This window comes from Delphinus delphis, chromosome 14, assembly GCF_949987515.2.
Source record: "Delphinus delphis chromosome 14, mDelDel1.2, whole genome shotgun sequence".
NCBI classification, from domain to species: Eukaryota; Metazoa; Chordata; class Mammalia; order Artiodactyla; family Delphinidae; genus Delphinus; species Delphinus delphis.
The window spans coordinates 81881082-81897169 of NC_082696.1; the positions used below are offsets into that span (position 1 = coordinate 81881082).

The following is a 16088-nucleotide window of genomic DNA, read 5'->3' on the forward strand; positions in this document are numbered from 1 at the left end:
TCAGAGATACTCACATTCTCCCTAACTATGAAGTACTTTCACTGACAAGCCCAAACACTTAATACTCTACTGTGAGAGAGCTTTCTTCCTCTCTGGAAAATGCGTTTTATAAACACAAGCTTGGTTACCATTAAGATAGTCCCTAGAAACCAGTCACACATTACTTAACAAATTGTCTAATAATTAATCCTGTCCTTGGAAAGCAAAGAACAGGGAATCTCTGGGGATTGCTGTAAAGCATGGAAGTTTAAATGGGGAAGGCACAGCGAGGGAGGAATAAGGTCAGAGCAGGAGGCACCCCTAAGTCAGGCCGACCAAGATGAGATGCCACTGTTGTGAGCCCTGGGCAGCAAATGTGTCCCGTGAAGGCACTGAAGGTTTGGGAGGAAGGTTCCAGAAAGAAGGAGGTGAAAAGGGGAGAGACAACCAAGATAAACCTTGACTACTGCCCTTACCTGTACTGTGGACTCACACACCTAAATTGCCACTTGTCATCTCTACCTGGATGTTAAAGGCAAGTCTAAATAAATAACTGAAATTGAACTTTTTGCTTCCTACCAAACACATCCCTTTACAAGGATTCCGCATCTCAGTAAAAGACATGACCATTCACCCAGGTGCTCCAGCCAAGTACCTAAAAGGCATACCTGATTCTTGCCTTTCCTTTATGAACTCCAATCCCATCCAACTCATCAGCAAGTCTTACTGTGTCTACCACCAAATGGATCCCGACTCTGTCCACTTCTCTCCAGCTCCACCTTCACTCCCCATCCCAAGCTGCCACGTCTTGCCCCGGACTCTTGTTACACGTCCTGATTGCTCTCCCTCTTTTCCCTCCCTTGAAGTATAGCCTGCACACAGCGGTCAGAATGAGCTTTTTAAGTGAAAATCAGACCAGGTCCCTCCCTTACTTATCACCTTCCTACAAGGCCCCATGGCTCCTAGAATGATACGCACATCACTGATGACGGCTCACAAGGCCTAGTGCTCTGACCCCTGCCTTAGTCTGCCACATCGTGTCCTATTCCAGTCTCTGTGTGGCACCCACGCTCCAGTGGCAGTGACCTGAATTTTGTTCCTTGAACACCTCATTCTATTGAGGTCTTGGGCCTTTGTACTTCCTGATTCCTTCCTGGGAAGGTTGTTCCCAGGAGTCGTCACATGGACGCTTCTCCTCACTATTCAGGTCTCAGCTCTAATGTCCCTTCTCTGAAAGGTCTATAGTAATACAACACTTGCTCTGTTTTATTTCCTTCATAGGTTTATAAAAGCCCAACTTTTTAAAAAAAGGTATTAGTTTCCACATGTATTGCCTGTTCCCAACCACTAGAATGTGATTTCCATGACAACAGGGGCTCCGCCAGACCCGTTGCTCTAAATCAAGCATCTAGACCAGTCCCTGGCATATAGGAGGTGCTCATAAAAATGTGTTCCATTCATGGAAAATCCATGATGATGCCTATGACTGGTCCTGGTAGATATCAAACACTTGTATTCAGTACGAAGTCTGTGTCACCCTGCACAACACCTTAAAAGTCAGGGCCTTATGAGACTGGGCTACATCACATTCATCATGAAAAATGCAGAAGGAAAAACCAAGCCCTATGCAAGTCTAAAGCAGGTTAATCAAAACGTTTGACACAAGACAATTCCAGGAACAAATACAATCAGTATTCTTACTTTCAAAAAGAAGTTTAAAATCTCTACAGACTGTAGCAAAATAGAATCTCTGCTCCAAGAAGATTTCTCCAAAAGTGTCTTTGAGCAGAAGTCTCCCCATCCTTGGAAATATTTCCGTTATAAAGAAACCACACATGACAATTTCCTGTAGTCCTACACTCCTAAAGCTGAAAGGGACCTTAACAGTGATTTAGAGCAACATCTCCCTGGATAAATGAGAAATTAAAGCCACAGAAGTTAAATAACTGCCTCTGTTAAATAGCAAAGGTCAGGATGGGACTTGAACTCGGGACTCTTAGTTCCGAGGTCAGATTTTTCCAGTATATCAAGTTGCTTGCGTCCTCTGGGCTAAAGATAAAGTTTCCCTCATCGTTACTGACCTGACTTAAAAGTAATGTTTTGGGACTGTAAGGGAGAAAAAACTATTTTCTGAGTACTGGGTGGGGCAGGGTCGGTGTAAATAAATATAAAATATTAACGTCAAGAAATGAAAAAATAATTAAAATGCTTAACATCATACTATAATATTAACGACAACAGTAAATCACATTTGGGGCTCCGAGCAAAGGATTCATGATGACGTTTGCACATTCTAGGTGACCAGTAGCCCTGAGGGGTAGATTATTACAGTTCCTTCTTCTAATGATATTTTGAGCACAGATCAGGAAGTATCACAAACCACATAGTAATATCCTTAAAATGGGCATACTGTCTGTTGGGTTTTAGGAAAGAAATGTATGCTATAGAAGGTGATAACCAATCAGGAATATTTGCCCTGTATTCCTTAGAGATCACTTATTAGAGGAAAAAAAATAGGATTTTTCACCAAGCATTTTCTTTAAATGAGTACAATTGGGGGTATGTAGTGAAAAATATGAGAACAGTGTATATACTAATAACTATGTAATGTGAAGAAAAGTATGAAGCGTCTGATAAAAACTGCCTCCTTTTTTATCCTACTGGTGAGAAGTTATAAGTTGGGATTTTTAATGCCTAAGGAAGAACATCAATAGAAAGGTTACCTAACTAAAAAACAGGTAATTCCCTGAGATGTGAAAATAATGATCATAAATGTGCCTCTTTCAAGTGATTATGGAAAGAGAGAGAACCCTTAGCACTGACCCTGGCCCAGGGGTCAGTGGAAGCTTCCATCCCATTCACCCGCTGAGCTGTGGAATCCATGACTAACATAGCTATACACAAAGTTACCTTAATGAAGGGGAGCTGTCTAGTCTCTCGGGGACAGAACAATGTCAGCTGAACAAATAATGGGCATTCCTGGCTGTCCAATTAATGAGAAACCAATAAGCACTGCCTTAAGAGGATGAACTCTGCTTTTCCACACTCCCTTCCAGATAGGGAGTACTGCAAGCATGGAAGAGCCAGGGAAAATCATAAAACTTAAAAATAATGCACTCTTGGATTTCCCTGGTGGCTCAGTGGTTAAGAATCCACCTGCCAATGAAGGGGACACGGGTTCGAACCCTGGTCTAGGAAGATCCCACATACCATGAAGCAACTAAGCCCATGCGCCATAACTACTGAGCCTGCAAGCCACAACTATTGAGCCCACACGCCACAACTACTGAAGCCACGTGCCTGGAGCACGTGCTCCGCAACAAGAGAAGCCACTGCAATAAGAAGCCTGCACACAGCAACAAAGACCCAATGCAGCCAAAAAAATTAATTAATTAATTAAAAAAAATAGTAATGCACTCTTTTAAAGTAAGTACATGCAAGTATTTATTGATAAAGTTGTTTTATGGGGAGATGGAATTAGGGAGTGGATCTCATTTTTTCCCCACTATGCCCTAGTAGTGTGTCAAGAAAAATAAAGACCATAATGAAGCTCATAAATTTGTTTACTCCTTAGTATATTAAGCAATTGGCAATTTCATTGTACAACAAGTTCAATTTGATGTATCTGTTCAGTGTTCCTAAAAGAACCTTAGTTTGTCATGTGGCAAGTAATATCTCTGTTTCATGTATAGAAAAGTAAAGAACAAAACCAAACTACAGAATAAGAGAGGATTAGAAAGAAAAACCCATGACTACCAGTTTCTTTTCTGTTCTTTTACCTAACTAAATAATAAGGAATTTGAGGCAAGGAGTGCAATGTAAAAAGGAAAAAAACAAAGATGAACAAACTTACTTTCACTATTACAGTCCTTAGAGACTGAAAAACAAGATGGCACAATTATTCTGGAGAAATTTCCTTTTGTAAGTGGTGTTCCAAAAGCCAAGTGTGATATACACTTAGAGAACAAAATGTTTAAAAAGTTTAGTTACTAATTACAGTGATTCCAGGGCTAATTCCACCAGCTCATAGCGCAAGCCTTGAAGCGAAGCCCTTTTTTTAAAAGTCTATTTTGGTAGAGCCAAAGTGAGTTTTCCAGATCATATTTAGCAAGACCAACCTTTATTTTTCTGCTTTAAAAACGAAACGGCTAAATGGAAAAAAATCTATTTTTAAATATCAAGAACTGGCTTCCAAATTAATTCTTCCATTCTAAATAAGCGTGAGGCAGGCTTTATGAAGAACTTCCGTATTTACAAGTATCAGTGGGGCCTCTGACTTGCTGAATATCTTCCAGGAAGAGAAATCTGATACAAGTTACATTTCCTGAGAGTGAAGTGAGAGATGCTTGGAGTTTATAGTAAGTCATTTCTTGCCCAGCTGACATTCACCATCACCTGTCACGTTACAAGCAGTTTGGCTCGCAGGGCCTGAAGGGTTTGTCTGAAATGCCTTCACCCCGCCGTGGGGGGCTGGGGGGATGATGTCTGAGTTCCATAGTCACAGAGACTCTGAAATCTTAGCCTTTCTGTGTTTGTCGGGGGATTCAGCCACATAGGTTGCTAATGGGAAAAGAAAGCTTGGATGGCTCTCTAATAATCTTACGCCTGTTACGATTAGCATTTGTTCATTGTGACGTTGTAAATGACTTCCCCTTGAAAATGAGCCCTCCTACTAGATGGCATTCTGATAACAAAAATCGAGGATGGACCAGAGAAGCTGCTCTTCAAAAAGGTTTTTTCACTGTCCCCCACCCCCCCAAAAAAGATAAAACAAATCCCGGGTCAAACCCCGCTCCACCCCCAAGAAGTCCTCTGAATTGTGAAGTGTCCTTCTGAGTCTGGGGGCTTGGCTTCTAATTCAGGGTCAGCCCGGGAGTCCCAGGTCGCTACCCAAAGCTGTGACTTTCCCAACGGCATATACTCAGCCTTTTTTTTTTTTTTTTTTTCTAGAATGGAACGTTATTCCTCCCACACCTTCACGCTTTTGAACATGGCTTTCTTGTGGTATAACTGATACACTCGGGTTTCTCTTCAGAGCCCAGAAATCTTTCACCTTTTACTTTCCTTTTTTACATGAATAAAGTTCTAACCCCTTAACCTGGCACGTAAGGCCTTTCAGAACAGCACCTCAGCTGCCCCTTCAGCTTCCTTCACCACCAGACAGTCTCTCCCCTTTGTTTACTAAGCACACGGGATTTCTCACCAGTCTGCAAATTACGTTGACCTTGAAAACCACCATGATGCCCCCTCCAACTACCACCCGGCAAATTTGTGCTCATCCTTCAAGCCTTTTTTCACATCCCCTATGAAGTTTTTCCTGGTTCCTGGAAGGGTTCGTCCACTCTTCCAGAGTTCATCAGACCTCATATCTAAAGATTGCTACAAATTCCATAATTCCCAGACAGAAATAACTAGGACGCTGTCTTTATTTATTCTTAAATCCTCAGTGCCTGGCACATAGTGAGTATTCAATGTCATTTGGGAATTGAGTGAAATACTTGGTTAGAATTTCTTCTTTCATTGGCATCAAAGCTGAACTTAGAAATAATGGTGACTATATCATGAAATATTTTTTCCTACATAGGTCTCCTAAGCAAAGGGAATTTTATTTTCTTATCCTGGGTAAATTACAAGAGAGCTATTATCTGTGAAGATAGTAGAGAGGATTGCCTATATCCGTATCGACGAGCTTTAGAGCCCCACAGAGGAAGGAGTGCCAAGAGTTAGTTGTTAAATACAGTGTGAGAGGGAATTCCCTGGCGGTCCAGCGGTTAGGACTCAGCACTTTCACTGCCGTGGCCCGGGTTCAATCCCTAGTCGGGAAACTAAGATCTTGCAAGCCGCATGGCGCGGTCAAAAACAAACAAACAAACAAATTACACTGTGAGGCTCTGTACCCAAGCAGCACTGCTCTGGAATCCACGGGACAGCTAGAGGGTCACTGAACCCATGCCACCACCCTCCAAAGCACACACACACAGAGCAACTTTGGCCTTGAAGGCTGAGGATAAGCAGCCTTGAGCAGAGGTTGGCTGGGTCCCAGGAAGAAGCGTTTTCATGGAGGGGACCCACAGCAAAGGCCGGGTGACATGCACTGACAAGGAGATTAGGACCCAAGAGCAGAAGCATACTAAGTGAAATAAACCAGACGCAGAAGGACAAGTATTGGATGATTCCACTTACACGAGGTCCCTAGAAGAGTCAAATCACATAGACAGAAGGCAGAAGGGTGGTTGTCAGGGGCTGGTTGTAGTGCCGACCAAAATGAGGCCATGAACGAGGCGCTACCAAGCTGATGTGAGTCACATACGATAACATACGCAGCTTTGTGGCCACCATGCTTATTTTCTGATTAGCCTTGATGGCTCAGTTGAAAGAATTGAGATGATAATAAATTAGTGATTTATTAGCTGACACTATTCTTCTTGGATTCACAGACGTTTCAGAGTTTGTCAGTGAAATCATAATTGCATCTTCCTATCTGATTCTGTCTGAGGATGAGGGTTAGACTATCCAATGCTATTTTATGAAACATGGAGTCCTGTCGATCCACAAGAAAATCTGTAGAGCTGCTATAAAGCTATTCTTGGGCTTCCCTGGTGGCGCAGTGGTTGAGAGTCCACCTGCCGATGCAGGGGACGCGGGTTCGTGCCCCGGTCCGGGAGGATCCCACATGCCGCGGAGCGGCTGGGCTCGTGAGCCATGGCCGCTGAGCCTGCGCGTCCGTAGCCTGTGCTCCGCGACGGGAGAGGCCACAACAGTGAGAGGCCCGCGTACCGCAAAAATAAAAAAATAAAGGTATTCTTAAGCACTAGTATAACGAAACATCATATATTACTACGGTCGATGCTCTGGTTAATTCATCAATTTAAGGTCATGCTTAAATTTGGGTTTACAACCATTATAAAAGCAGCACATTTGCCACCACTGAAGGTTAATAGCTAATTAATCCTCATAGCATTTTTATGGGGCAAATAAGATTAAAGATGACTGAAGTGTGTGTTTCCATGCTTTCTTTCTTTTGTATATTCTGGAAACCTGCAGTGCACATTCCACAGATACATACATATAACCCGCACCCAAGCAAAACCTCTGCTGTCTCTTATAAGATTTGATTCATAGGATAAAAAGACAAGTGAAGAGAGACAAAAATGTAATATATAATCCAACCATAGGAGTAGATTAATTAATGCCTGTCAAGCTGGCCTGAGTAATTACCAAAATAGGATGCCTTAATTTTATTACTTTATGATGACATCGGCATTATTATGACTCCTAAGTAGTAGACTTAACTGGTACTTCACTTCTCTCAAGGTAACTGGCATCAGGACGTTTTAAGAAAAGATAATTTACATGTAATTAGCCATAATTACAAAGAGATCTGCTGTATAACATTGCATTTATAGTCAGCAATGACATATTATTCACTTAAACATTTGTTAAGATGGTAGATATGTTGAGTGATGTTTCCAAAATAAAATAAAATAACATAGATATGAATGTTGTAGAATCTATATACATAAAATCAATTACTGATACTTTTTACTTCTCCCTCCAAACTACTGAATTATATGAAATCTGAGGGAGGAAAATCACAACTTACTTAAAATTGTTGATAATATTAAATGCTTCCAAAACTGTTAAATGAAACTACTGAACTGATAATATTTCATATTATGTTACATTTTAGAAGTATTGGAGGAAGTCATTGAGAGGATTTGCCCACCAGTTGACCTGTGAGCTGGACCCGGGCAATCAGAGGTTCCAAACCTCCTCCCCTGTCCTTGGGATGTACTTTCTGCCCACCATTCCCACGTTAGGAGTTGTTTCAAGGATGCAGCCTTGAGAGAGTAATGTGTAGCTGAGACCATCTGGACAGTGTACATGACTGACCCCCATTAAGGCCTCTACATAAACTTCTATGATTACGGTGGGTGGGTGCAGAGATTTACTGCTCTTGCCGTGCCCAAGACAAGCCTTGTATGTACGTTCCCTTGCTCAGTAAACCTGCCACCTACCAATCTGGGGGGCTCTGTCTCTTTCTTTGGTCTCTCCTTGCCCTCTGTGTATAGGGGCCAATTTCAGGTTTCACCAGGGGAACTCCCGTGGTTATGAACAAACAAGTAGCCATTTCAACCTAAAGCAATTTATTATTGGAACATATTAACATCTCTTAATTTTCTAGAAAAATATAAAAGAGGTCCTTATGATAGAGAAGTAAATATTTCTGTGCATTCTTAAAACTGTATAATACTCTTAAAATTCTTTTCTATCTAATATATAAAATTTGGCTAAACTGAATAAAAAAGAATGAAATGATGCCATTTGCAGCAACATGGATGGACCTAGAGAATATCATACTAAATGAAGTCAGAAATAGAAAGACAAATACCATATGATATCACTTATATGTGGAATCTAAAATATGACACAAATGAACATATCTACAAAACAGAAAGACTCACAGACATAAAGAACAGACTTGTGGTTGCCAAGGAGGAGGGGGTGAGGGAGGGATGGGTTGGGAGTTTGGGGTGAGCAGATGCAAACTATTATGTGTAGAATAGATAAACAACAAGGTCCTTCTGTATAGCACAGGGAACAATATTCAATATCCTGTGATAAACCATAATGGAAAAGGATATGAAAAAGAATGTATATATATGTATAATCGAATCACTCTGCTGTACAGCAAAAGTTAACACAACATTGTAAATCAACTATACTTCAATAAAATAAATGTTAAAAAATAAAACTAAAATAAAACTTCGCTAAATTATATGATTTAAAAATTTTAGGGCTTCCCTGGTGGTGCAGTGGTTAAGAATTCACCTGCCAATGCAGGAGACATGGGTTCAAGCCCTGGTCCAGGAAGATCCCACGTGCCACTACTGAGCCTGCACTCTAGAGCCTGCAAGCCACAACTACTGAGCCCACGTGCTCAGAAAGTGTAGCTTTTATGAGAGGAGCTGTGGGCTTTGAGTCCTGCAGCCTATGCTCGAATGATAGGAGGGACACAGCTCAGTTTCTTCTTGGATCAAGGCAAGAGCAAAGTGTAGCTTTCCCTTGCACTGTGTATCTCTCCAGCAGGCTTCAGGAAGGCAAGATGAGACCCACACTTTTCCACCAGTGCAATCCCAGAGCTTAATAAAGTGCTCAGTCCATAGTAATCTCAGTAAATGTTGAATAGAAGGGTGAGCTCTGGACTAGACTGAATTCATTTCAGTGACTTATTGAATGCTACCTCTTATTCACCCTAAGCGGAACAGAAAATTCCGGGAACCCCTAAAATACTTATATAGTAAGCCACAGCTTTTATTTGTAATTGTTACAAGTTTTCAGTTAAAAACACAAAACTTAATAACAAAATTTTTAAGTATAATATCCAATGTTACTAAGGAAATTGGGTAATATGCAGAAGAGATGGATAAAACAATGATGGAACATAATTAGAAGTATATTACCAAGATCTCTAAAAATGAACTTGTAATTCTACTTTGAAAAAATCAATCTTATGAATTTTTTGGGCTCAACAAGTGTTTACTGAATGAACGGACACGTGAAAAATAAACAAAGGAGGTGATGAGTAAGTGGTGAGTCTTAACTGGCCTCTCCAGCCAGAAAAACAGAGGAAACAACTTTCCTGTATATTGTAGTGTTATTTATAATAATAAAAAGCTGAAGGTAGTGTGAAGGTCCATGTAGAAAAGACATGCCCACGGGGTGAATCATTTAACAGGAGCAAAGACCAGGGCTGATGATGCTGTGATACACACAACAGCTTTCCCCATATTTGGGAATATTTCCAAGGGAACTGTTAAGGTCCAGAGAACTTTAAAATCTCCTAAAAAACGCTATATATCTTCTAAAGATTTAGAAGGATTGCTGAGGATTATTATGTACTACAAAACACAAATGAAAAGGGCTTCTACCAGCTTTTTTCTTCCATGTAAAGCCATGAAACTAAAGAGCCCTTTGCTTCCAGAAAGCAACCACCAATTTAATGAAAGGGACAGAGAGACAGCTCCTCTTCACTGGAGATTTATTTGTTTGTAACAAAAGCAAAGAGGACCATATCTATCAGCTATGCCACTGTTTCTAGCTACACTATCCAAGCTCATAAAATCTTAGTAATCTGTGTTGATTATTTTTTCACACATAGTCTCATTTCCCCCCATTCTTGGGAACTGCTGCAGCTGCAAAAGCTACCCGGTCACAGGTGTCATCCTAAATCAGAGAGGCTACAGACTAGACTACAGACTACAGCCCTCCCTTCCCCCCTCTTTTCACGAATGGGCCATAGCACTCCAATCTGCTGAACTCAACAGGGCCTCAGAAGCCTTCTCAACACAGTATTCCAGATAGACATAGAACCTGAGAGATAAGGCTCTTTACCGGCCTTGAATTCAATAATAAATCAGGAATTCACTTTTCTGTGACATTTCAAATTTATATATTCAACTACTAACACATTTTTATTTAAAAACATGTTTATATACAAGCAGCCAATGAAACATAAGAATTATGTTATACCAAGAAAATAAGGCGCTCTGTACATGTTCTGTATATGTTTTCTCTCAAAACTTCACCATTTTGCCCTGATAATTGCCAAAAGACAATTTAAAGGTAATCAGAGTATGATCACCTGGGATATTGCTTTCAATCTGTAGAGAAATAATTATTTCTTTCACATGACCAGAGATACTTGTAGATACATGAAGCTGAGAAAATTTCCTCTAAAATGATGCTAGAAAATTCTAGAAAACTGGGTAGCATGCCACCCAGAATCTTTGAAAGCACCCAAATACTTACCATTTGCTATCCTAAGGAATACTAAAGAATGGACATGAAGAGAAAAGAAAACCAAACGTAGAAACCTTGTCAGATGTTCCCTGAGCCTGTGCCACCTTTTTGGGTACAACAGTGTTTATCTGAAGGACCCTTGCAAGAGCTGCCTTTGGGTCCTCACATTAAGCCAGGCTCAAGGCACTAAGTGGGTACCTGACCAACAACTCATGAGATCTCTCCCCTCGTAACCCTCACCTGGAAGATGGCAGAACAATAAGAGCAAGCTCAGGCACAGAAAGAGTCTCAATTTCCATATAAACTAGCATCTGCCTTTTCCCATGCTGATTCTGCAAGATGGCTCATTTACAAATATATAAATAGCTGCAACTTTACTCCAGTCTCATTGAAAAATCAGAACGGCATCATGTGAGAGAAGCATCCTAGCATCCTTGGCTCACGGAGCGAAATGTAAGTGGAGCTGGGCCAAGCTACTTGACACTAGCTAGTCAGCTTAACCAGATGCCCTCCAGTTTCCTGCAGTGGAGGGACCGGGTTCTGCTGGCAGAGCCTGAGACTTCATGCACATCAATTGCCCAGCAGTCGCACCGTGATTTAGAGCCAGAGGTCGGAAAATAAATTTCAAGTAGTACCTAATATTTATTATCACACATATTCAAAAGAGAATGGCAATGTCTAAATGTGGCAGGAAGTTTTCCAATGTAGCTACTTAAAATTCGCTACGTCTTCTTACACACAGGCTCGATGAATTTTCAAAGATTGTCTCTCCAGTACTCTGGCCACCTGGCCAGACTTAGAGGGGTTTAAATCATCAGGAAAAGGGCAAGAGAGAAAATGCATTTTAATTTTTGGAAGAGAATTTATTGCCTTGCTTAAATTCATTAATTAAAGTTATCTACTGGTAGTTAAGAAACATCTAAACCAATATATATGAAATACAGATGAGATACATATTGACTTTTCTTTGCTGCATATGAATACCCAAATAGGAAGCTGTCAAGCCCTGAGGGTTTAATGCCTGCATGTGAAGCCACCTTCAGGCTTAAGATACCCACAATAGCATAGATCTGTACAGTGACATCTGCTGAAGTTCTCCACCAGACAAATCACCCATTACATCCCCTGGTATCAAATTACCCTCTTCCTTAGCCCTCTGATTTCTTACCAATTAATGAGCAGTTTACTTTTTTTAAATTTTATTTTGCGGTACGCGGGCCTCTCACTGTTGTGGCCTCTCCCGTTGCGGAGCACAGGCTCCGGACGCGCAGGCTCAGTGGCCATGGCTCACGGGCCCAGCCGCTCCGCGGCATGTGGGATCTTCCCGGACCGGGGCACGAACCCGCGTCCCCCGCATCGGCAGGCGGACTCTCAACCACTGCGCCACCAGGGAAGCCCCCAAACAGAATTTGATGCTTTATTCATTGCAGTGTATTCACACCCTGAAATGTTCATCTTGGACTCAAAGGCTGAATATCAGGACCATATATGCTATATTTGCCTTCCTGATGACTCAAGCTTTCTGAATTACTATTGATCCATCCTCCAATTACATATAGCCAACCATATGGGGAATTATTATTGCGTTGTATAATTGCTGACAAATTGTCAGTATTTAAATGGCAAGTCATTCTTTTTAATCTCATATTTATCAGAAGAAGAAATATAGTAAAGATAACAAACCAACAATTAAAAAAAAAACCTTCAGTAAATTCATTTTGAAATGAAATGAGTAACAAGACCAAAAAAAAAGGCTTTTCTTTACTATATACTCTACACAATATATAAAATGAATATACAGTAAGGGCTAAGTTCTTTTATTTTCATTTACCATGGAGCTTATCTATATGCATGAAGCATGTAGAAATAAATATCACTCTTTTGTCTCTAAGTCTACATTTTGTCTTAGTTTAAAATTCACATTTTAAAATCTAATTTTGGTTATGTCTATTTAAACATAAATAATATTTCTTCAAAAACAAATTTACTTACTATTCTCTAAAGATTATGCTGCTATCGATACATGTAAATTTACGCTGTAGAACAAGATCAGTTTGTAAAGATTACTAAAAACCACAAATAATCAAACAACACATTTACCACAGCATTCAAGTGATTGTGTTACTGTTGACGAGACTTTTTATTTTTAAACAAATTATTTGGAATCTCTTTAGAAAGTAGTTTATGTTGTATTATTAAAATGTAAAGAAGGGGCTTCCCTGGTGGTGCAGTGGTTAAGAATCCACCTGCCAATGCAGGGGACATGGGTTTGATCCCTGGCCCAGGAAGATCTCACGTGCCGCGGAGCAACTAAGCCTGTGTGCCACAACTACTGAGCCCGCGAGCCACAACTACTGAAGCTCGCGCACCTAGAGCCTGTGCTCCGCAACAAGAGAAGCCACCGCAGTGAGAAGCCTGCGCACCACATCGAAGAGTAGCCCCCGCTCACCGCAACTAGAGAAAGCCCGCGCCCAACAACGAAGACCCAACACAGCCAAAAATAAATAAATTAAATAAAAATAAATAAATTTTTTAAAAAGTAAAGAAAAATTATTATTTTACTTACATGGTGTCTCTAATAAGACGTGAACTTCCCAATTTGATACAAGTTTTATCACCTTCACAAAACACACGTCTCAGAGAAAAGCGCTCTCCTAGGTCAAAACCTGTGGAATGTGACAAATGATTTAATCCAGCAGTTTTATTAAATTTAGTAAATTCACAGAGTTACCAACTTTTAAATAGGATTTTTTGTAGTCCTTATCTGTAGACTGACTGATTTCAAGTTAAATCTGCTCTTTACGGGATCAGCAAAATTTCTTGATTTCTTTTCCCTCTGTTTAGGATATAGGAGGATGAAATATATGTCACAAGATTCAAGTATTATTTTTCTTTGACCTAGGAATTATTCTAAATAAGTAAGCAGAGTAGTTTATTGTAGCAGCTCTGATAGCTAAAGACAGAAAATTAGTTAAGTAAAAAATACTACAGCCATTCAATTGAAACCGAAGCAGTCTTTTAAAAGAAATCGTGCTTTAGAAAAATATATGTTGATGTGGGGAAATGCTCGGATTTCAAATGCAGTATATGTATTATGATTACGTGTGCATATATGGGTGGGGGAAGGGTGGAGAGAGAAAACGGAGGATGAAGGGAAAAAAGAGAAAGAGAACGATAAGAATGTTACAAAAAGGGAATCATGACTGTATTTGGGTAGTGAGATCTTCTTTCTCATACATTTTCTTTTCTTTTTTTCAAACTTTCTACAATGGATACAACTTTTAAAATTTTAAATAACTTTTGTTCTCCGAGAGGTTGAGTTGTTGGGGGTCCTAGGTTAAATGATGTAGAATTCTGCGCTCAGAAATTTTTGTACATCTGACTTCTTTGCTTTTAATTTTTTAGTATTGGTGTTATCTTAAATTACAATGTGAAGGAGTCACCTACAATACACTATGTGTTTGGTGATAATTTTACACAAAAATGTTCTTTGTGAAGAACTGTAATGCTTACCTGAAACTTCAACTTTATCTGTGTAGTCTGTTGTAAACTGGTGTCCCTCTTTCCTCAGTATAAGACATTGTTTCTCTATTAAAACAAAAACAAAAGGTTTTGAGAATTTTCATTACATTGTCTATCATTTTTTTCAAATAAATTTGAATCATACAATACAATCGGAAATGTAAGATAAAATGGAAAGAAATTAAACCGTTCTATTAAATTCCTTTTATTTTATTTATTTATTTTAGATGTTGGGGGTAGGAGTTTTTATTAATTAATTAATTTATTTTTGCTGTGTTGGGTCTTTGTTTCTGTGTGAGGGCTTTCTCTAGTTGTGGCAAGCGGGGGCCGCTCTTCATTGCAGTGCGCGAGCCTCTCACTATCGCGGGCTCTCTTGTTGAGAAGCACAGGCTCCAGACACGCAGGCTCAGTAGTTGTGGCTCACGGGCCTAGTTGCTCCGTGGCATGTGGGATCCTCGCAGACCAGGGCTCGAACCTGTGTCCCCTGCATTAGCAGGCAGATTCTCAACCACTGCGCCACCAGGGAAGCCCAATTCAATTCCTTTCAAATAAAGATAAGAGTATTACCCACCTCACAGTGTGTTCGTGAGGAATACGTGTGGTTATGTATGTGAAGTCCCTGATACACAGGGAACGCTTGTCAGTGTTAGCTACTATTTGCTCTAATGTTCTAATTGTCGCTCTATACTCGACATTAGGAAATTAGCTAGCTTTAATATCGTTAAGTTTTCATATTCAAAGTATATTCTAATGTTAGAAGAAGTGACCTACTACTATTTTCACACAGCTTGGATTCAGGTTTAGGTATTAGTGATATTAAACTTTAGAACAGGAGGAGACTGCATGGGACTAAATGTACCCCTCCCTAAATTCATATGCTGAGGTCTTAATCCCCAGTGTGGTGCTATCTGGAGATGGGGCTTTTGGGAGGGAATCAGGTTTGGATGAGGCCCTAGGGGTGGAGCCCTGGTGATGGGATGGATGTCCTTACAAGAGGGTAGAGGAACAGGGACCCTTTCTCTCTCTCTCTGCCTTGTGAGGAAACCAGGAAGAGGGTTCTCATCAGAACTTGGTCAGGCTGGCAGCCTGATCTTGGACTTCTTAGCCTCCAGAACTGTGTGACATAAACGTCTGTAGTTTAAGCCTCCAGGCCTATGGTATTCTTGTTGGAGCAGCCTGAACTAAGTTATTAAAATAAAACTAAAAAGCAGAAGCAAAGACCTCTGCCATACCAAAGTGGCCTATAATGAAAAATAAATGAGATAAAAATCATCGAGAAAGTATTAATTATATGCTAATGCTAATTAACGATGTTCAAAGAAATAAAAGATAAAGTCTGCCTCCACTTATGGTGAATTTGCATACTCACTGCACCACAACACAGTAATATAGTAATGTACATACATACACTAATTTCTTATTATCTGGGGTTTGTTTAAATTTAATTCAGGCTAGATTCTAGGAAATTAATAGCCAATCCGGACAATATTGCAGCTAGTTTTTATAATATGCCAACTGGACAACTGGACAGTTCTTGAGCTAAATTGATGAACTATTTTGGCATCATGCAGTCACAACCTTAATTTTCTAAAATGTCTAAAATTCATGTTTGGGTATAATGACCTCAAAGTTTTTATGACAGAGAGGAGATAAACTGCTGAAAACCACACTGATCTCCTGCTCTATGGGAAGTGGAAACCATCAGTTCTCCTGGTCAACCGCTCAGCCTTTCAGCCCTTCATTTAACAAATGTGTCAAAGACTTCAAGGGTGGTGACAGGGCAT

General features: G+C 40.2%; 1 protein-coding gene across 1 annotated transcript in view; it reads right to left on the bottom strand.

Annotated features, from left to right (window-relative positions):
- COL19A1 (collagen type XIX alpha 1 chain) overlaps positions 1 to 16088 on the bottom strand; it is a 351475-nt gene that overhangs the window by 323983 nt on the left and 11404 nt on the right. The window contains exons 2-3 of the mRNA XM_060030452.1: positions 14296 to 14370; positions 13349 to 13448 (exon numbers count right to left, since the gene is read on the bottom strand). Of these exons, the coding sequence (XP_059886435.1) occupies positions 13349 to 13448; positions 14296 to 14370 (175 nt within the window). The remainder of the gene's footprint in view (positions 1 to 13348; positions 13449 to 14295; positions 14371 to 16088) is intronic.